At 34.1% G+C, this 24115-nt stretch overlaps 1 protein-coding gene across 3 annotated transcripts; it reads right to left on the bottom strand.

The window, feature by feature from the left end:
* Positions 1-3608: 3608 nt before the first annotated feature.
* LOC117339320 (succinate--CoA ligase [ADP/GDP-forming] subunit alpha, mitochondrial-like) lies at positions 3609-22909 on the bottom strand. 3 transcript variants are annotated; one of them, XM_033900850.1, is made up of 9 exons: positions 22841-22909; positions 20954-21057; positions 19973-20089; positions 17240-17510; positions 16084-16245; positions 15883-15956; positions 12474-12662; positions 12055-12092; positions 3609-3859 (listed from the first exon to the last, which is right to left on the bottom strand). In XM_033900850.1, exons 1-8 carry the CDS (start codon positions 22875-22877, stop codon positions 12078-12080), a joined length of 969 nt encoding a protein of 322 aa, XP_033756741.1. In that variant the 5' UTR covers positions 22878-22909; the 3' UTR covers positions 3609-3859; positions 12055-12077. The 3 variants fall into 3 exon arrangements, with proteins under 3 accessions (XP_033756741.1, XP_033756742.1, XP_033756740.1); XM_033900851.1 differs by having other exon boundaries at positions 12066-12092; XM_033900849.1 differs by lacking the exon at positions 12055-12092.
* Positions 22910-24115: the final 1206 nt, after the last annotated feature.

Here is a 24115-nt window from a genome sequence, read left to right as displayed (position 1 = left end):
AGGTATTGTGCATTGGTGTTTCAGTTCTAGTAATGCGCAAAAAACAAGTGTCAAATAGCATTACCTTTACAAAATGCCAAATAACCAGTTGTTTTTCAAGCAAAACTTTTTCTAAATCTCGCACAAATTTACGAAACAAAGAGACTTTGTCGCCAATACTGCTATCAATTCCCACTGCTTTTTCAACACATCTGATAGAGTTGCACTATTTTGGTGCCAGTTTGCATAGATAACATATTGCCGACTTCCAATGACGAAATCGTATATTTTACTTCGAGAAATTTAATTGCACTACATCAATGTCTCAATTGTATAATGCGCACGTTATATTACTCACAGGCCCCTGGTGGTCAGTCTGTGCCAACATGTACATACTATCAAGCTTTCATCATATGCTGATAATGTTAACAAAGTTAGAATAAATTCCAATAGAAATTAAACAAATGATAATCAAAATTGTGATTTCCCTAGATAAACTATAGCAAAGTTTACCTTCTCCCCAGGGGCAAACATGAGACCACCCCAGTGTCGTGAAATTCACAATTTTCGTAAAGCAACTTACGACCATTCTATCTGTGGAGAGTATTTTATTCTACCATATCTGGAAGTTGAGTAGAAGATTTTTGAAATTAAATTTGTTAATTTGATCCTTTTTGGCCCCGCCCCTCAGGCCCCTAGGGGTTCGGGACCATATAATTCACAATTCTGGCTGAACTCCGGCCATGGAATCGTCTTACCAAATTTAATTGAATTTGGCTCAGCAGTTTCTGAGTAGAAGTCAAAAATGTAAATTGTTTACGGACGGACGACGGACGATGCCGGACAAAAGGCGGTTACAGTAGGTCACTTCCTCTCAAGTGACCTAAAAAGGCAAACAACTTTTTTTTCTTTGTCCCCTTTGTACATTTTCAATCACTGGCATAACAAAGTTTTTCGTTGCTGAGCAAACTAATCATCTTGACTATTTCCACTTTCACATAACATCCACCTTTCTTAAAGATATGTACACTATACAACTCAGTATATCTGTTGCGGATCAGGATTGCATACTTTCAACAATACATAACTTGTTCAATTCTTGTCGGTTTGTTTTATACGTACGTTTCTATTTAAATGCATTTAGTGATGTACCAAGATTATTTATTGTCTCTTCGTGAAGTGACGCATTGCATATAATTAATTAGCAAATTAAGATATTAAATTTAATTTTGCATATGTTGTTTAGTATAAATGGCTTATCGAGTTATTTATTATATTTTTTTTTAATATTTGGTATTTTTTCCCATTCAAGGGATAAATCTCTGGCCACATTATCTCAAATGACGGTTAATGTAGATTCCCGAACATCGTTACATGAACCCTACTTGCATATACGTATTCATAAATATTCAATAAGGACAGTTTGAAAATGGATGTCCTCTGTTTAACGTACGGAATAAGTGCAGAACTGGTCCTTTCGATCGCTCTTGTTACACTTCATACCGCACCTGTGTCCTACATATTTAGACAACTTAGATAGCATAAATGATATATGCTTTATAGAACATCTTCCAAATTGTATAGATTACCATATATATGTCATAAGATATAAGATCTTGTGCATGCAAAAACGTTTTGGTATAAAAGTATAATCAAATCTCATTAACATTTTATATCTTTCAGATTTTTTTAATTGATTGATTTTAAAGATATAACTTTGAGTGACGTAGGTTTGCGATGGTTTGGACGATTAAACAATCCCATGCAGACGTAATGCATGAATGAACAAACATGTCCAAGCTCCCTCTAGAAAATATAAGTAAAAACACTCGGTCACGTTCCCACTACGTCTAACCACGCCTTGAAAAATTATGGAGGTCGCAGTGAGAACGAAACACAGTAGGAAAACTACGTAACAAGCGTTACTAAGACAACAAGGCAGTGGAAGCATCTCCCGCTTCTCGGTAAGTCTGTCTTCGATTGTACTCTTATCCCGCGACTTTCCATTTATCGATATAGCTTGGGTAACATCCCAAGGACTATAATGACATCACTGGGTCACGTGACCGCCTAGCTCATTAACTCTCGGCTGAGATCGACAGTACCCCCAAATCGCTACGTAAACCAAGTTATAAAATCAAAACCCGGCCGATCGCTTGTATGAAAATATTTTTTAAATGATAATCAAAAGCGATTGCCTACTGTAACTAAAAAAAAATTGACTGCACAAATCCTTTAAGTACATTTGATGCATCTACAATTCTATGACTGCCAACTGATTACTCACAGAGTAAGTCCTTGTTCCAAACATCCAAAGACCATCCTCGTATACTCGTAACTTTGACGGTGTTTTCGTCAGGACAGTCACGTAAAATTCTAGCGATAATCCACACAAGAGTTATTTCAGGTCTATCTGAACGTCCAAAAATCAATATACGTAATGGTGACAACGTATAAAGTGTATTACAAACAATCATAGATGATAAGATTCAACAAAGAGGAAAAAAGATATCGTTCGGATATCAAACTATGTAAGCTACCGTTTGGACTTTTACAAAAGAGGGCCAGAAATTTGATCTGAACATTTTTATTTCATTTTTGCTATCATTTCAGAATACTTCCCCGTATTTCGATAGGTGATCTTTCAATTGTGAGGTTTCATATTGCATTAGCAACACTTAAATTGTTATTCATTCTCCTCTCGACTCCTGTGCCTTTTCAGCGTTCTTTCGGTTACAAATGCGCCCTGCAAACTTCACACTTGTCCATCCTTTCTTTCGACTGCAAACAGTCACGATGTCATAAATCAGACTTACAGAAAAATATTTTCTGGCACTCTTGACACTGGTATGGTCCCTTATCCTTGTGGCGTACCCCATGCTTTCTTAAAGAGGAACTGTTGGCAAACACCTTACCACAATGAGCTTACAGCATATGCGGTTTTCTCAAATGATAAAAATGAAATAAAAATCAAAATAAGTAATCAAATTTTGGCCCCCTTTTCCAAATGTCCGAAAGATAGCTTACATAGTTTGATATCCGAACGATATCCTTTTTTCCCTCTTTGATTTCAATTATATCACTCACTTGATCATTGTATGATTATTTGTAATACGCTATATACGTTTTCACCATCACGTATATTGATTTTTGACGTTCATGTAGACCTAAAATAACTTCTGTGTGGATTATTGCTAAAATTTTACGCTTTTGTCCTAACAAAGTAACAAGTATACGAGGATGGTCTTTGAATGTTTAAAACAACGACATATTATGTGAGTAACCCGATGCCATTCAAAGAATTGCGGATGCATCAAATGAACTTAAGCTTTCATATCGATAAATGCGAAATCGCAGGATAAGAGTAACTTACCGAGAAGCGAGAGATGAATCCGCCATCTTGGTGTTCTCTTGTTACGCTTGTGTCATAGTCTCCCTTCCGTAAGAACGCAATATCCTATAAAGACTCCATTTCGACTAATTCCTCTCAGAGTTCCTCGAAATTTTCAGGAAAGCAAAAAGACATACAAAGATGCATACATGTGCAACCACTGGTTCGTAGCACGGGTGTAACAACAGGATACAAAACCTAATCCTGAATAATCTAAAGAATAACACAAACAACGGGCAATTTCTTTTATATCTGGATAACTTTAATAATGTATATCAACGGTCATATGTCGGCTATTTTCCGTTTTAGTCACCTATCACACAATAAAACCAATCACGAATAGGTGCCTCACTAGTCCTTCGAAACTGTCGCACAGGATAAATCAGAATAAAATTAATGAAACAGTCAATCACATCATTGCTATGTTTCTGCTAGGTATCATATCAGTGTTGCTTCTGCGAACTAAGATTCCAGGGTCAATCCCATAGCCTGAAAACAAAATAGGATTTTAACAGAAATGGAACAACAGATTAGATATTATCTCCTAAAAATATACATTTTTTAACTATCACATTATGTATATATTATTTAAATTTACCTTGGAAATGTTGGTACTTCATAAAAGTACAAATCTTGTGAAAGACACAAATATGTGAAACACACAATTAAATATGGATTTAGTGATAATTACGTCATACATATATAGCTACTATAAGCAAAAGTTGTATCAAAGGCAAGCCTTGTCATATGATCACAGAACAAATATAGTTCACCGGAATATGTCAACACTTATTAATGTTTAACATATACACAAAAAATGTACATATCATTCTTTTGATATTAAGGACAAATATACTCAATGTCCTCCACCACCCTTCAAGCATTTCCAAAAAGATAAAAACCAGACCCTAATTAAATACCACTATCCCAGTGACCATTTACACCAAGCCAGTGGGATGTCCTACTAATTTATGCATCCTGGGAGTTTGAGGGGCCTATTTAGTGAATCCACTGATAACAAGAACATGATACTAGAAATGGTGTCATCAATAATACATATTCATTTAGGACCTGGTTTTAATCCAGAGTGTGCAATTAGACTTTTGGAGTGCAAACTATATTTATAGCAGAGGGAATTTAGTAAGACATCTCTAGTATCTACTTGGAATGATAATCAATTATTGTGCCTATTTCAAAAGTTGCCAAGAGAAACAATTGTATCATAACTTAAGCAGGTACATTTGAATGTTTCTTAAGATTTATATGACAAGCCATAACTTCAAACATTCCTAAAACATAAGCAGAAGCCATTCATTCCACGTGAAAGTTTCATGAAAATTACCAATGAACCTATTAAAATAATATTTTTTAAATATTATAATGATCATGAAATTGTGATGATTTTCTTTTGCACCATGAAAGCACAACCTCCGTATTGACATACATTACTGACATTCAAAATGAAGCATTTTGAAGGTATAAACAATCAAGGCCACTTTTTTATTTGAAGGTAAGACAATAAATTTAACATGGAAACTCACACTGTATAAATTCATAAAAAATAATGGTTATTAACTTGTTAGATAGAACATACAATGTACGGGAAATGTTGCAATGAGTAGAGAGTAGAATTTTCTTTTAAGATTATTTAAACAAAGTATCATACTTTGCCCCTCTACCACAGTTGTCCTGTTTCTATAGTGACCGACTGATCAAAATGAAGCCTGTATTCATGATCTAAAGCTTAATCCTGCTAAAAACCTAGCTTGACCGTTATTGCTTTCAATAACATTTAAATATTACTTTGATTTTCTTAGCAACTTTAGAAATAAAAAGAATATGGCCATTATGGTTTTAACTACTGACATCAGACAAAGAAATCTCTATATCTATGTGGAAACGTTTCAAGATGATCTTTTATGCTTTTGGCAGACTTTGAAATAACACATGTGCTATCATATCAACAATGAACATCATATAAAGATAAACACTACAGATAAGTATCAACTTTATGCATATTTTCATTTTGTAATATCTTGGTATCTTCCTATATTTATGCATGGCAGAGTAAAGGAAAATGCAAAGTTTCTTTTATTTGAATCGCCTTGATTATATCATTACATATATCAGATGATAAATATTGATTTTGGAATTTAGAAGATATCAATGTTTTGATACATCTGACCTCTCAAAATGAAAGTAGATGTATGTCAGTTTGACTGATTTTTGTTTTATGATTTCTCACTAACACCCTCTAAAAATAGCCTGTAGCCATAAAGAATGAAATTGGAATTGTTTGTGAATCTTCTTCTTTTAATGGCCTTGGGTCAGGTGCTTTTAAAGACAAAACAACATGACAGATGGTCCAGAAAACGAATAAAACTATCGTTTACAAATTGCATGATAAATATTCCTGAATAAAAATCCAGCCAAATGAAATAAACCTGTGACAGTTAGAAAACTAAAGATGTCATTATGCATTTATGCAGCAGATTTCTTCACATCACGATATGACTTATAATCATGAATAATTTTACTAGGAGATTAATTGTGCATATCTAAAAAGGTCAATTATATGATGAACCCATAAACAAGAGTGGTACACATACATATTCATGTATATTACCTGTTACACATAATAAAAAGACCCTTGCAATAGAATTTGGACACACCTATATTTGTATAACGTTCGTACAAATTTTTCATAAAATTCCAGCATTTACCCTAAATTCAAGCACTGACCCTAAATTTTAGCACTAACTCCAAATCCCAGCACTTTTCATCATCTAAATGAACCATATCTTGTATAATTCAACTTTGTTCATAACATGGTATTCTACTTGGTTTTAGTAATGGTTTTCAGTCGCTAATGCTATCACTCTCCGAGAGAATATTCAAATGATAACATTTTACGACTTCCGTGATTATTTTTCTTTAATCAATAAAATCAAAATATTGTGTATGTAGTAGGCCAATTTCGTGGGCAATGGATATAACCCTACTTGTGTCACTTTCATTCAAGCCTAATTGGTCTTTCATGAGGCCGCATTCAATCCTTGATATTTTTTTTCATTGAGTCTTTGCATATTGCATATGAAATATCACATGACATAGTATTCTTAAATAAAATTATACACATAGATGTGATTTTATATAGTATAATATGATATTTGTCTTTCGATCCTGTGTACATACATGTACATTGTATATTACCAAGGTTCTGATATAGAAACTTGTGTTAGTAAGAAACATTCGAAAAATAAAATATTGTTATTGATGCAAAAGGTCATATTGCTTATGGTATGAAGTACTATTGTATATGGATTTTCCGTTTAGTTATGTATTTTCTTTTAGTATATATCTTTTGAATAAAAGCAATTATTTTCTAGCTAGTTATAGTCAGATTGATTGTTTATAATTGGCCCTATTTCCGTAGTCCAAACGAAAAATGCAATGTATGACGTTTTCCAACAAACTTCACCGAAACCTTGCGTGGATCGGCCAGGCAAAAAAAAAGGCAAGATTTTAATCAACACATTTAGGGTAATGAGTTGTTTGTGTGATCATTGCAGTACAGCTGTGACAAACCAACCGTAAATATACATCAGAGATTTTAGCGTTGCTGCAGTTTTTTTTTATCTACCACTTTCACCGAAATGGGGGATATTGATTTGGGTTTGTCCGTCCGTCTGTCCGTCCGTCTATCACACTTTGATTCCATTCAATTACAGTAACAAATAGTATCGGATTTTCTTGAAACCTGGTTACTACATTTAATGCCTGAATGGCTCGGCTGAATTTCATCAACACTTATCGCGGACATTTGCATCATTTCAGGTAATATTTAGTATATGCTTATTTCAACCAGTTCACTTTGTTTCATAACACACGTTCAATAAAATATCTAACATGTTTAATTAAGGCTTTTAGTTTTGTTTGTTTTCCAAGCAATATGATTACCCCATCATGAAAGGGGAGATATAAATTATACGAATTAGCTTGTTTTACATTGTTTGAAATGCATCTTGCACAAGATGACTAATTGCAACTTTTGGCCCCAAAAATGTATAAATAACATGCGATCAGTACCAGCTGATGTCACGCCTATGCTAGTATAGCAAACTAAGAAACTACCTGTGTATTCTCAAATACAGTGTTTATTAAGCATTTTGATTATTTAATTGTGACCAGACATCTCTTATTTATTGCCAATCAAGGTATTACATGTAAACGTGTGCCCTCACACGATGTCTTCAATGTATTAAACAGACCGTTTGTTACTGTGTATTGTTTTTGAGCCTTAACAATGTCATATGCTGAATTATAAGAACCATAATTTAACATCACAAAATGAAGAAAGTTAAATGATTAATAAACATTGAATCAAAACTAGAAAATGACTGTAAGACATAAATGCCCCCGCTGCCACTTGACACCCCAAAACACAGTTTGGTGAGGATAGCATCAGTAGTTTCTGAGATACGCTAGTTACATTACATCGGGACGGGACCGGACGGACATCGGTAACACTATATGCCCCCTCCCTCATTTCATGGTGGGGGCATAAAAAGTGCTATAATTTTCCCCATTTATAAATGTGCCATTTTTCTATGCCAGCTGTTGTTGATACATATACATGTACATAGGCCGAAATTTTGGAATGTATTATATTATTTGTGCCTTCATTTACACTTTGTTGGCACTCTTGCAAATATTGACTCCGATAGTTTGAACTTGTGCTTACTTTTGAAGCATAATTTCACATGATTTGAACAGGTTTATTGAGATATATAAAATATTGTTCAAATTAACTGAAAGTTTACCATATAACTGACTACAGTTAACATATGAATGTCCATTCAATTGTCAGATATCAAGGTTCATATGAAATAAAATTTGATAATTCAGTTAAATGGAAGACTGAAAATTGCAGCTTCAAATACAAGTTCACCATAATAAACAACTATCCATATAGTCAGAATAAAACTTAAGTTACACTTTCTTCCATCAAATCTTAATAATAAAGTGATCTCACAAAATAGCTTCCTTAACTTTGGAAAGTTTCAGTGTGACAGTACTTCCAGTACTTTGATTAAAAGTCTTTTTACACAGTATTGAAATTCAGTACACATTTTGATGTTTTAATACACAAAGGACAATAAGCAAAAACAAGTTTTGTATGTTGAATCCATTTTTATCAGAAAAGAAAGTGGGTAGGAGAACATTTAAGAAAAGATTAATGGATTGACTTTATACATGAAGTGAGTATTATAAATAACTATTTTGCATGGTGACGCATCAATGTATGATTATTGCAACTTACGCTCATTTGAAGTATTCTCATACTTTGAATTTTGTTAAGAATGCATTCAATAATGAAGTCACTAGAGTGCTGATAAGATTTTCTATAAATAGAATGGTAACCTTCTTATTAACCTTGGCACAATGAAACACAAACTCGTTTAATGAATTCTCAGCCTTGATCTATTTTTTTAAATTCTTAATTGAAGTTGCAAGAGTGCCTATCAAGATTTTCTATGAATAATAATGGTGACCTAAAGCTTGTCGACATAGACTTGTCTGATGTATTTTCATTACCCATACATGAAGTAAATGTATGTTCATTCATAAACATGTATGTATGGCAAGCCGTTTTAACATTTAATCCCATTTCCTCTTAAGGGGATATTTTTTCACTTAAGTGAAATTCTTATTTTACTTAAGTGAAAAAAACATAATGCAAATAATTTATTCACCTTAAGGTGAAAAGAATTTCACTTAAGTGAAATAAAACATAATGCAAATAAATGTTAATATCCCTTAAGACAAAAAGAATTTCACTTAAGTAAAAAAAAATTATGTGCAGACATAATGCAAAATACTTGTCCCTTAAGTGAAATTCTTTTCATCTTATGGTAAATAAAACTGACCATATGTCCATAAAGTCACTCTGTCCTCCTATCCACCCCATGGTATAATGGAATGAACCCTCCCCTTGGACCTGTCTCCAAACCGGTTTTATACCACATTTGTATATCCACAACCATAACTTGAAGATACTTTTTTTATCATCATGAAAGTAAAGTGAAACAGATATCAATATAGGTTATGTTTCATTTCCATTAAGTTTTATTTTCTCCAAGGTCAACAAAAATTATTTCCATTATGTTTTATTTCACTTATGGTTTATTTCCATTATGTTCTATTTTTATTATGTTTTATTTCACTTATGATTTATACCTTCAGTGTAAACCTTTCGCTTATACATACTAATAACTATGAACAGATTTTTTCCTAAAATACTGAAATATTGGAATTAATTAGAAATCATGTTTAAGAAACGCCTTCATTTTTAATTTCTAAAAGTAAATTAAATAAAATAACCGATTTTGACAAAGAAGATGTAGTTAAAACCATTAAACACTAATCCAATGCTATGTCAACTAAGAACCAGCATGAGTAAACTTTAACTTTGACACTCAACAGCAGCGTTTGCATTATGTTTCATTTCACTTAAGTGAAAAAGATTTTCCCTTAAGATGAATAAAATTTATTTCACTTAAGTGAAATTCTTTTTCACTTAAGTGAAATAAAACATAGTGCAAAAAAAGGTCTTTTAACCTTAAGGTAAAAAGTATTTCACTTAAGTGAAATAAATTTGAAGCATATTTTACCTTAAGAGGAAATAGGATTAAATGTTAAAACGGCTTGCCATATGTATGTACGTATGTCCCCTCCCCAACTTTGCCATTGAGGGGATAGTTTAGAGTGTTTTACTGACTGCATATTCTGTACACTGATAAGAATTTTTTTTTTATCTTGCTCAAGTTTTTAGAATAATTGATTTAAAAGAATTAAGACTTCAGTGTGATTTTTAAAAAAATCAGTTATATTTAACCATGAACTATTGAAATACAGTATGTCAAAATGTCTCCATTTTGTCTGTCATTAAGTCTTTCCTAGCCTTGGGCAATAAATCTGGTCAGAAGGAACTGATACAGCATTATGTAAATATATACATCATACATCAATTCAAAGGTAACATTTAGTATCTTCAGTCCAGGAAATTAGGGAAGCAAGCAATATTGTGAATCCTTAAAAAGATGTGATCCATCATCATCATTGATACGTCAATCAGGAACAGAAAGGTCATATCTCTAAACATTGCATTCACTAAAATGAGAGAAATTTGTGGATATCGGTAAAGGTAACTAGCATTGCATTTTGTACTAAAATCAGAATTTTTGTTGGTTTAATCACTTTTCCACACTACTGTAAATCTGAACAAGAGGCCTAATAGGCCTATACTTTTCACCTGCTTCTAATGCAACTTTGAGGTTGATCTATGCCATTTTGGCATTTATGCAAATGTTAACCTAATACAAACTAGGCTAGGTTTATTTTTTCAAATTAACTTTGCAACCCTTGATTTTAACATTCTACTCATCCCATATCAGGTCTCTGGGTCTTTGGATATTGAGGAGTTGTCTTTTAAAGATTTTGACACAATTGACCCCTGTGACCTTGAAAGTCATCCAAGGTCATTAAACTAACTTGATAGCCCTGCACTCCAGCAAGCTACCTACTAAATATTAGGTCTCTAGGACTCTTGGTTATTAAGAAGAAACTGTTTAAAAGATTTTAATTTAGTATAATATTGACCTGTGACCTTGAATGTAGGTCAACGTCATCCATTTGAACAAACTTGGTAGTCCTTCAACCCAGCATGCTACAGGCCAAATATCAGGTGTCAGATGCCAGTGACAAGTACATGCATGACCATTATGTGCAAAGACTTAATGCAGCATAATTTAATGACATATTTCATCAAAAGATATACACAGAAATGTCTAAACAAAATACTAGACATGTATGTCAACAGGAGGGAAAATGTTCCAAAGTTCAAGTAAGCTACCAGAAAAATATTTCTAGCTAGTCCCTAGTGTATGATACACAAAAAAATATGGGAAAATAAGTATGCTATGTATTGCTAAAACATGTCCCCTACTGGCCCCTACTGAAAACAGTAACAGTGACCTTGATCAAAAAACTAGAACTTTAACTGTAGCTACTCATACTGGAGTGACATACCAACTTTCATCAATATACCTTGAAGCATGACTGAGAAAAGTGTGGAAAACTTGGTGGATGGACTGACAGACAGACGGACGAACGAAGAGGAAACCTATAGTCCCCCGGGTTCACCAGTACGAGACTAATAAGCCAAAATTAGCAGAGAAATTATTTAAATGAGATACAGTTTTATACCCTATCTTCTGGTATTTTATTTTTTTTAATTTAACAAAAACTTGACTTCTTGTCAATCTTAAAAGACTTGTCACTGTATAAAGGATTCTGTGACTCAAAATCAAAAAGCATCAATACAATTCCAAAGTCTTCGATATTTCAAAGACACATATATCATACATGTACATTTCTATATATATTGCCTGCTTCGGACGTAAGTTTCATGAAAAAAGGAATGTGTGACTGCAGGAAATAGAGATTCAAATGTCAGACTTACACTAATTTCCTTTCTTCTGACGAATGACTAGTGCTCTTTCAGCATTTTCATAACAAGCAAACAAGGAAGAACTACGGGGAAGGCGCAGGCAAAGAACCGTAACTCTTTACAACAATGCAGAATAAGAAGGAAAATAACTTCAAAATAGCAATAAACTCACCGGCAACTTACAACTAATCACTGCTATTTGTTCATAGCCTGTATAAAACGAAATTGATTTCAGTACCTGTTGCCTACAATAATTTGCATTGAAATGATATATAAAAAATACAGAAACTTTTAAACATTCACTTAAATGTTCTACTACCAGGGTTAGTTTTAACACTAATATTCAATGTTATGAGTTAACTGCCAATTACATATTAACCTTATACCATAAGCTCATATACCATATATATGAAGTGTTTATTAATCATGCACACCTTCAGATAAAAAATAATGATAATACAAATGTACTTAAATAAGTGATAAAACGCAACAGAATAAAAGCACATAAATGGTTAGATACAGAGGTGAAAATATGACTGATCAAATAAAAGTTATACTGTATAGTAAGTCATAGTTTGTTTCTTTACCCACCTGGAGCATTGTGGTACCTAGTTGAGCTGGAGACATGCTGACATGAACACCTGCAGATTTTAGGGACTCAATTTTCTCCTCTGCGCCTCCCTTACCTCCTGCGATGATAGCTCCAGCGTGACCCATACGACGGCCAGGAGGAGCTGTCAAACCAGCGATAAAAGACACAACTGGCTTAGCATTAGGTCCCTGAAAATTAACAAACCACCAGTCAGTTTTCTTACTTGGAAAAAGCTATTGAAACAAGGGAGATAAGTATGAGTGAAAAATATGTATTGTGAACGAAAAATTCCTACGATAGTAAGGCTATTCCAGTAAAACATACATATACAAATGTACGTATCACATGAGAGGACTCAGTCTAGAAATAAAGAAATTCTATGCATGGTGCAGGGCACAGGAAAAAATGTCTTATTATATGGTACTGTTTCAATTAAAAACATAAATTTAAAACTTTTTTCGGTAGTTCTTGTTTGATCAACCTGGAGCCTTCTTGTTTGGTAGATATTTTACTAGAATAACCCTTACTAACTATATACTTAGGCAGATGAAGTATCATCCCTGAAACTTCATCAAGGTGGGTTATTTTCATGAAAATATGCCATTGTCATTGACAGATTAATAATCATCAAGTTAATGTTTGTGATACACTTAAAATATTTAAACAAGTCAAAAGAGTGTCTTCAGTTTTTTATGGACGGTAGTCCTCAGTGAGGAAAGACACTTTTACAACTGAGTCAGATGTGTAATGCAGCATTACTATTAGTTATGTTACATGGTGTATGCCCAGGGAACTCTTTATACAATGCGTATGGAAGCGTATGTGTTGTATAAACAAGAGGCCCCGAGGGCCTGTATTGCTCACCTGGTTGATTTGACCAAACTTCAAAACAACGTTCATGTTCAATTTGTTAATAGCTTTATTTGTTGATGTTTAGCAATGCTATATATGGTTATGGAGTGGGGATCTCAACAGTTTCAAAGATATAACAAAACATTTAAGTCCCTATGGGTGGGAAAAAACCCCAGAGGCTATTTTTACAACATGAATTGTTGCCCAGCTATGCTATATATGGTTAGGAATACAAGAGGTCGTTTATAGCAATATAGATAAATTGCTCCCTTTTGCCCTACCCCTCAGGCCCCTGGGGGTCAGCCCCATCATTTGTAAAAATTTGAATCCCAGCCACCTAGGAATATTACCACTAAAATATCAATGTCATACATTGCTTAGTTCCAGAAGAGTCGTTAATATCAATATTGCCAAAATGGATCCCTTTAGGCTACAACCCCTCAGGCCCCTGGGGGGTCAGCCCAATCATTTGTAAAAATTTGAATCCCAGCCACCTAGGAATGTTACTGCTGAAATATCAATGTCATACGTATATAGCTTAGTTCCATCGTTAATATCAATATTGCCAAATGGACCCCTTTTGGCCCCGCCCCTCAGGCCCCTGGGGTGGTCAGCCCAATCATTTGTATAAATTTGAATTCTAGTCACCTATGGATGTTACTACTGAAAAATCAATGTCATACATTGCTTAGTTCCAAAGAAGTCGTTAATATCAATATTACTAAATGCACCCCTTTTGCCATGCCCCACAGGCCCCTGGGGGGTCAGCCCAATTATTTGTAAAAAAATTTATCCCACCCAACCTAGGGGTGCTTCCTACCAAATTAAGTTAAATTCCAATCAGCAGTTATGTAGAAGAAGTCAATCGGACAGACTCCTGAGGCCACGGTATGGCAAAAGCTCAACTTGGTCATTCGGACCAGGTGAGCTAATAATAAAACAAATTAATGTGTGCTTTAACTGTTATGGAGGAGAATCTTATTATTATTTCTGGAGGATTATATGAAAGAGTTCACTGTCAGATATTGTCAGTGTTCAATATAGAGTTTTGGTGTAATCCAATTTTGATATCTTCTATTTTGACTTAACATAATAAACAAGTGCAATCAATTGCTGCGAAAGCTCACCGGTTACCCGTAACCGGTGAGCTAAAAATTACTTGTTATATAATAATAAGGGTGCCCCTACCTTTTTTCAAGGAAATAAGTCTTTGACTGAGTGTCAAAATGGTGTTCAAAAAGTAATAATTCATGTGAAATGTTTTGCTACTTTATGAGTTCAACTTTCTTCAGCAAATTAAGTAACTGGAACACAAGTTTTCGCCACATTTTGTCTATTCCTACAGATGACATGTCAGTGCAAAGAGCACCCGAAACTAAACACACAAAATAATAACTTACCATCTTTATTTGAAGAACAGAAAGCAAATAAAAGGCATTGTAAATCAATTATTAGGTCAAAGAAAACCATGTCTGAAATGATCTGGGAAATCACAAAAGAGTTCCATTTGAACATAAATGGTGGAACACACGTTCTCTGGTCTAAAGATCAGCTGGCATGGTTTACAAGTTACAGGAATATTCAAGTGATGTTTAAGCTTAATATATGATAATGAATAGATATCTTCATCTGGAATATTTTTATGACTGAATATTTTACTGTTTCCACAGCCTTGGGTAATTCCCCACTGTCAATTACCCGCGCCCTGCGCCCTTATTAGGTCAAATACAGTATATTTTTGTGAGAAAAGCTGGCCGATGTCGAAGTGTAATATTTTTGTGAAGAAAACTGCCTGATGTCTACTCTAAGTGTAATGGTTTATGAGGAAGACTGGCCGAATGTCTAAGTGTAATGGAGGAAGACTGGCCGAAGTCTAAGTGTAATGTTTTGTAAGGAACACTGGCCGATGTCTAATGAAATGGAGGAAGACTGGCCAATGTCTAAGTGTAATGTTTTGTAGGGAAGATTGGCTGATGTCTAAGTGTAATGTTTTGTAGGGAAGATTGGCTGATGTCTAAGTGTAATGTTTTGTAAGGAAGATTGGCTGATGTCTAAGTGTAATGGTTTTGTGAGGAAGGCTGGCCGATGTCTAATGAAATGGAGGAAGACTGGCCGATGTCTAAGAGTAATGTTTTTTGTAGGGAAGATTGGCCGATGTCTAAGTGTAATGTTTTTGTAAGGAAGATTGGCCGATGTCTAAGTGAAATGGAGGAAGATTGGCTGATGTCTAAGTGTAATGTTTTTGTAAGGAAGATTGGCTGATGTCTAAGTGTAATGTTTTTGTAGGGAAGATTGGCTGATGTCTAAGTGTAATGTTTTTGTAAGGAAGATTGGCTGATGTCTAAGTGTAATGGTTTTGTGAGGAAGAATGGCCAATGTTAAAATTTGTAATCCTTAAACAAAAACATCACCTTAGAATGATTTCTTTCATAAATGTTTCCAGAAAAATATTCATGACATTTTAATCAACGTTGTTTAAGTCTCTTGTTTCTAATTATCAAGTCAAATATGAAAAAATTATAGCTTAAGTTTTAGCACGCTAATATGCATACTTACAGAGTTGTAGTTTTTAAGATATTCAGCTGCCTTTTCTTCTGCCTGACCGCCAATCTCACCGATCAGCACAATTCCTGAATGAAGGGAGATAACTCAATCAAAAGTGTTGGAAGCAATTGTTTCTAAAGAATTGGTTGATGTATTCTTTTAAGTCTGTTATAATAAAATCAAAAGATTCAGAAATTATGAAAGTATACCTACCTTCTGTATCTGGATCATTAAGGAAGACCTCCAAGCAGTCAATAAAATTTGTGCCATTAAAAGGATCTCCACCAATCCCAACACATAGAGTTTGGCCGAGTCCAGCTTGTGTTGTCTGGTGCACTGCCTCGTAAGTCAGCGTGCCTGAACGTGACACGATACCTACAACATTCAGCATAGTTTTCTTTCATTTACCTGTAAACATCATCTAAAATTGAATATGAAGGACCATTCATTGTGATATTTATATCTTTTCTAACAAAGTAAAGGTGGCACCATTCACTCAGATTCTGCAATATTCCCAAAGGTTTCAAAATCAAACTGCTTACCACATACCATAATCTAAAGCATAGTAAATACTTCCATCAGCACCCAGAAAAGGGGATTTGCAGCCTCTTTTTGTATGAGAACAAAATTTGATAATCGCCAAACCTTAATACCATTGAACCAATATTTTCTGTTTGGAAAGGCCAGTGACACAACTGGGGTTCTGAATTAGATTTTCATATTCTTCATAAACTTGTTTTGACTTATTCCACTGGTATGGCTGCCATGGTTAACTTGTATATTAGTTTATGGCAATGCAGTATCAAAACAACAGGCCCAATAGGCTTGCATCAGTCACCTGCTTTTAACGCAACCTTGAATTTGATCTAGGTCAACCATGCAGATAATCTAATAATCACTTGATTCAAATATAAAACAGGAGGCTAGAGTTATTCATTCAAATTTCGTTTGAATGATTGTAACTTACATACAACATTGTCATTGTTCAAATGTATGTATGATGTTGAATCATAGTGAAATAAAGTGACATAAATAATTTACATTTAAATTTAACAATATATCTAAATCATATCATGATACTGTATGATTTTATAAAGTATATGTATCTATAATAGGAAATGCACAAAATAAATATAATTTGTCAAGGTTAATATATATATTAATACATATCATGATACAGCTGTTCTGTATAACAATATATCGTGATATCATAGCAGCCCGATTCCATTCTAAATCATTTGTATAATATTTATCAAAATATTATATAAGAAATGGATTTATAATATACATGAATGAATTGTATCTAAATTTCTGAAATTATCTGAAAGTAAAAGAAGATAGCTTCCTATGATTAGATTGTAATACTGACCTATTTTTCCTTTTTGATGAATGTGACCGGGCATGATTCCTATTTTACACTCGCCAGGCTTAATGATTCCGGGACAGTTAGGGCCAATGAGTCTGGATTTATTTTGGCGTAGGAGTTTGTGTTTTACGCGGACCATATCCTGCTGTGGGATTCCCTCTGTGATACAGACAATTAGAGGCACCTCTGCATCTATAGCATCCACCAGGGCCTGACCAGCCATTTTGGGAGGCACATACACTACTGAAGCATCTGCATTAGTAGCTTCCATTGCCTGAAATTGGAGAGAAATTCAAAATGTACCTACAAAATGCAACATTTGAGACTTAATTTAATGGTATTAATAAACAATTTGACAAAATGATTATGCTGAATGATACCAAATTTATATAGGATACTGCCGTAATTAATGTTTATTGAAAACAGAATCCCCCCCTAAAAAAATAATGTAGCCTGAGAATATTTTGTAATGACCAAGCGTCACTTTGCACAATCAGAAAATATATATACATACAGTGTAGACTACATCATTGTAAATGTTACGTCTATATCTACATATAGTGTAGAGTACATCATTGTAAATGTTAGGTCTGTATCATACAGTGTAGACTACATCATTGTAAATGTTAGGTCTGTATCATACAGTGTAGAGTACATCATTGTAAATGTTAGGTCTGTATCACACAGTGTAGACTACATCATTGTAAATGTTAGGTCTGTATCATACAGTGTAGACTACATCATTGTAAATGTTAGGTCTGTATCTACATACAGTGTAGACTACATCATTGTAAATGTTAGGTCTGTATCTACATACAGTGTAGACTACATCATTGTAAATGTTAGGTCTGTATCATACAGTGTAGACTACATCATTGTAAATGTTAGGTCTGTATCACACAGTGTAGACTACATCATTGTAAATGTTAGGTCTGTATCACACAGTGTAGACTACATCATTGTAAATGTTAGGTCTGTATCTACATACAGTGTAGACTACATCATTGTAAATGTTATGTCTGTATCTACATACAGTGTAGACTACATCATTGTAAATGTTAGGTCTGTATCTACATACAGTGTAGACTACATCATTGTAAATGTTAGGTCTATATCTACATACAGTGTAGACTACATCATTGTAAATGTTATGTCTGTATCATACAGTGTAGACTACATCATTGTAAATGTTAGGTCTGTATCTACATACAGTGTAGACTACATCATTGTAAATGTTATGTCTGTATCATACAGTGTAGACTACATCCTTGTAAATGTTAGGTCTGTATCTACATACAGTGTAGACTACATCATTGTAAATGTTAGGTCTGTATCATACAGTGTAGACTACATCTTCTGTCGAGTTTATTAGGTCTACTAGGTTTCTAACTATAACTGTAAAAATCACTGTTAAAAAATATTTTCAGTCGTAATATTTAAAAAAAAAACAAGAGGCCCAGAGGGCCTGTATCGCTCACCTGGATTTCATGAGATATGAAACAAAAATGATGATTAAGTATATTTGTCACTGGTATTGCTATGTAAGTATATCATAGGCATTTTATATGGGTACGTGAGGTTTTTATGCCAAAAAATGACTTTTGGCAAAACCCCATAGGAATGCTACCACAGTACCACACAAATGTAAGTGATATCCATTGCTTAGTTTCAGAAAAGAAGTTGCTTAAACAAATTGACCCTTTTTGACCCCGCCTTCTGCACCCCTGGGGTCAGTTCCTTCCTTTATAAAATTTTGAATCTCTACCCAAAAGGATGCTACCAGTCAAATATGAGCTGTTTCAGAGAAGTTGTTCATATCAATTTAGCCATATTGACACCTTTTGGCCCCAACCCTCAGCCCCCTGGGGGCAACCCCAAAATTTGTACAATTTTGAATCCCTACCCTATGTCGACCATGCTACCATAAAAATGTGAATGATATCCATTGCTAAGTTTCAGAGAAGAAGTCAATTATATGAATATAGCCCGATTGACAACATTTGGCCCTGCCCCTCAGGCCCCAGGGGGGTCAGCCCCATCATTTGTACAATTTTGAATTCCCACCCCATAGTGATGCTACCATGCAAATATAAGCGATATATCCATTACTCAGTTTCAGGGAAGAAGTCGTTAATATCAATATAGCTATATTGACCCCTTTTGGCCCAACCCCTCAGGCCCCCAGGGGGTCAGCCCCACCATTTGTACAATTTTGAATACCCACCCCATAGTGATGCTATCGGGCAAATAGGAGCAATATCCTTTGCTTGGTTTCAGAGAAGAAGTCGTTTATATTAATAGAGCCAAATTGACCCCTTTTGGCCCCGCCCCTCAGACCCCTGGGGGGTCAGCCCCACCATTTGTACAATTTTGAGTCCCCACCCCATAGGGATGCTTCTTACCAAATTTGGTCAAATTCTGATCTGTGGTTATGAAGAAGTCAATTGGTGACGGACGGACGACGGACGCTACGGTATGGCATAAGCTCACCTTGGTCCTTCGGACCAGGTGAGCTAACAAATAATGCAGATCTCAAAACTATGACTATCCCTTAATACGGAAATTTTAATTGCTGCAGTCGTAAAATCGCCATCTAATGAGACTGAAATCGATAGTTAGAGTCCCTTTAAATAATCTATAATATACATGTACCTGCTAAGTGATAGTGTATTGATTGTACTATCTATATATTCTGTAGTTTGAAAAAATGTCATTTTAATAAGAACACAGTTTTACCTCTTTTGTAGTGTTAAACACTGGTAATCCTAGATGGGTTTGGCCCCCTTTACCAGGTGAGACTCCACCAACCATTTGTGTCCCATAGTCTATGGCTTGTTGACTGTGAAAAGTACCCTGAAATCAATCAGAAAGTATAGAAGTAACTGCAAGCTTTCAATAAACATGTAATTATTGAAAAAATTTGTTTTTTATATTACATATCATCAGGTATATAATGATAAGGCCAAAAGGGCTACAGTTATTGTCATTGCAAAAAATAATTAATACTATGGTATTTGTACACACCGAAGCAGCACAAATATATAGTTTTAGACTGGGTATATACACTTGACTTGTATCTCAACCATTTCAAGTTATTATGCATTCATAAAGGAGGAAGTCCAAAGGACAAATACCTGTGGGTTCCTGTGACCTTTGAATTAAAAACAGGTCATTTATTTGAGAAAAGTATAGATCACTTCAATACTAGCTGGGTACAGTTCATTATCGAGACCTATAAAATATCTATATAGGATCATTGACACAATATTTGGCATTTACTGTCCATTCACATCAATCATTTAATTTTGACCTTAGACCTCAACACAATATACAGTATATAAAAGCATATCACTTTATCACTCACAAAAGGATTTGCTGGCCTACATGCAATACCAAGCATCAAACCTTATCTTTACCTTCAACCGTATAAGCTTCTGCAATATTGTTTGATTCATACGTAGTAACTGTGACCTTGCAGGTAAATTATGAAAATTATTTGCACAAAAAAAATTTGATCTGATTTTCCTTCTGGTACACACGTAATACAAGCCAACAGTATGAATGATCATACATAATTCAGATGTTCAGTACACTATATACTGTTTTGACTGTATACTGACAGTGACAACAGAAAATAATTTTAAGGAGAGGTGAATTAGAGTTATATTCAATACTCATCAAGTAGCATTGCATTATATTAAACACTTTAATTCTTACCTGTTTCCCTGTGAATCCCTGACATATGACCTTTGTGTTTTTGTTGATAGCCAAATTACTTCTTGTGCCAGTGTAACAGTGTCTTATACCAACCCTGGCAGCCACTGAAAAAAATGTCACCGATAATATTGTTCGAATCATCAGAATAAAAGTTTTGATTTGAATTGGGCCTTTGAGATGAAAATTGGTAAATTGTCAAGGTGTAACCCGCACTGGGGGTACAATAGAGCAGTCACCCATCAAAGTGCTGACCATTTTGGACATTGTTTGACACTCAATCGCACAGCCACAAAAGCAATCTGAGTAAATCTATTGGACTATGCAGCTGAAATGCCCATATCCATTAATTTACCCCTTGGTCAATTTAAGCTGGCATCCTCAGCATACACAACTATCTCTCTTATTGACATAGCCTCCTAGACCTATAGACACCAACAAGTCACAAGGAACATTGTGTTTAATAATGTCTGAGGGCACCATATAGGATAGCAGGCCTGTTTTCAGTCAACAAATGTGAACCCAGAGAAAAATAGAGCAGCCACAAATCCAAGAGCTGATCAGCTGACCATATCACTCACTCACAACGTTGCTTAACTTAGATACATAGATACAACACTATTGCACAGCTACATAAGCTAACTATTGGACTGTTCGGCTTAAATGCCTATATCCATAAAGTTTCACAGTGGATGTATTCAGGAGTAAAGTGCAGATTAAAAAAAAAAGTTTCCTTCATTGAAAATCTTTTCATTTTGGAATGGAGCTCATTAATTTTATCAGCCCTAAATTATAAAGCACTCAGAAAATATAATATCAAGTGTGTAGACAAGCTTTGAAAGCCCCCAAAAGAAAATTTAAAAAAATTGGAAAAAAGTGTGCTTTCATTTAAAGGAAGACTAATACATGCAAGATATTCTAAAGATACTCCAAACTATATGTTTCTGTCCTGTTTGAAAATACCTGTGTTTCCTCTAGCCCTAATCTTGGTTTTTACAACAAGGGGTCAAATTGTGTTGTTCTGTCTATATTAGTAATGTTGTTAGAATAAGCAATTTTTGAAAGAGTTCTAAGTCCACAAGTATACTTTCCACATCCTTCCTATTTGGTATACATATACACTGATAAGAGGTCTATGAGTAATGTTATGACACAATATTCAAACTGTATATATTCAAATTAATTTGTTCCAAATGTGATGCATATTTGCATGTCTGCTATAGCTTTACTGTTCATATATATATTGTCAATTTTAATTTTGTCTGTCGATGTAGCAATAGCTCTACTTAGCTAATAATCATTATTACGGTATATTTGTTGTTAAACACATGACACAAAATAGAGTTCTACATACGTTTTGCATCAACGCTAAAATTATTGAAAGTTTTTTTCACACCCTTATCTTGTTAGTGTTCATTTTTTTTTTATTCTTCAATTTGGATTTAACCGTTTCGTTGTTTTCATATTATCTTTTAATTTACCTACTGTATATATATCAATATATCGATACTATGGTCTATACGTATACGTATATCCTCGAGGGGGGATCGAAGCGTGGGTATTAATAAAATGAGTAATCGCATTTTATTGGATACTGTAAATACACGAACTTAACCGTGTTCATCAATTGCCAGACAGTCTCGTCATTTTACAGGATTGCCACATGCCTTGCCAAGCACTGGAAGTTTATATAGGTCATATGTAAGATAAGTTTGACCGGCGTCTGCTGTAGGTCAAACGTGGACAGGAATTATTGAAGGGAGATATCGTGTAATGAGGTTTTATATTCGATCGTTACGAGCACGACTGTCAAATCAAGCTGTATATGCTACAAATCAATGTAAATAACTATTATTTTTTTCGTAATGAATACAAACGATATAACCTTACCCACTATTGGGCTGAAAACTCTCCTGGTCGCCGCCATGTTGAAACGATGTGATGACTAATAAAATGTTGATGTTTTTTTCCGCGACAAATTTTCCGGAAATATATGAGTTTAGAATATCGATAACGTTTTGTCATGATTTTTCTGGCAGTAAAATGCAATTATAAAACCGGAAGTTCTTTCAATAAATATGACATATCATTAAAAATATCAGCCTCCTATTTCTGTTTTTGCTGTAATCAAGTAACTGTATAATAACAAACAAAAATCGGCATTACTGTAAATGGAAGTGTGCACATTTGTTCGGTTTCGGTATTTTGAGTAATGTATGACACCAATTAATAAGTACAACACACAACAACAAAAACAAACAAAAAAACAAAAAACGTAGTTCTGCACATTCTAAAAACTTATAAAATCGGGCGTATCGCTTAAGGAAAAAAAATTGAAAGGATGACAGTTCACTTCTTTATGCATCGATATCCTCCAATTTTTATGTTGTTTTCTTATGGAAGAAACCGAAATACATATATGGAACGAAATAGCTGTGTTTTATGATATACGTACATTATCTGATGTGCATTTGTCATTATATGATGTGAGGTTGTCATTATCTGATTTTATTTTCATTATATGATTGTTTTTTTTTTATTATTATTATATGATGTGGGTTTTTCATTATATGATATGCATTTGTTATTAGATTGTCCTTTTTATGATGTGAGATTGTCGTTTTCTGATGGCTTGTTTTCCATTATATAATTTGTTTTCTTTATATGATGTCCGTCGACGTCCAATCCTAAAATACACTCCAGCGTCAGAGCTATCTTTTATTATATATTTGTGATACGATGTATTTTTGTCACTAAATGATGTGTTTTTATCACTAAATGATGTATAGCTGTCTTTGAATGATGTATATTTGTCATTATATCATTTGCTTTTGTCATAATATGATGTACACATTTATAAAAAAAAAATTACCATACAAGATAGCTCTGGTGTTCCATACTCACCCAATTTGCTATATTCATCAGGGTTTTTTGGGGTTTGTTTTTGACATAGTGCAGCCTTCCTATTTGGGATACTTTCATTAAAGTTCTAGGAGGTCATTACGGTAAATTAATGTGGAATTTATTTTGAACCTGTTCGAATTTTACCATGTTTTGGACATTTTTTGCATAAAACTCAAGCCATACCCCTTTCCTAATCATTATGGGTTTAGGATTAATAAAATGACATTTGGCTGTTGGAAATATTTTGATTTTGTTTTCTGA

The sequence above is a fragment of the Pecten maximus genome, chromosome 12 (assembly GCF_902652985.1).
Source record: "Pecten maximus chromosome 12, xPecMax1.1, whole genome shotgun sequence".
Classification (NCBI taxonomy): Eukaryota; Metazoa; Mollusca; class Bivalvia; order Pectinida; family Pectinidae; genus Pecten; species Pecten maximus.
Note: the sequence above shows the minus strand (reverse complement) of the source record. Positions and strands in the feature narration are given on the sequence as shown.

Bases quoted from the DNA above. Each gene is read 5' to 3' on its own strand.
- LOC117339320 (XM_033900849.1), bottom strand. From the start codon at position 22,877: ATGGCGGCGACCAGGAGAGTTTTCAGCCCAATAGTGG. The intron at 20,090-20,953 runs GTAAGAATTAAA...GATTGATTTCAG, and splicing joins AGGGATTCACAGGGAAACAG to GGTACTTTTCACAGTCAACA. The intron at 16,246-17,239 runs GTCAGTATTACA...TGAATGTTGTAG, and splicing joins TCATCAAAAAGGAAAAATAG to GTATCGTGTCACGTTCAGGC.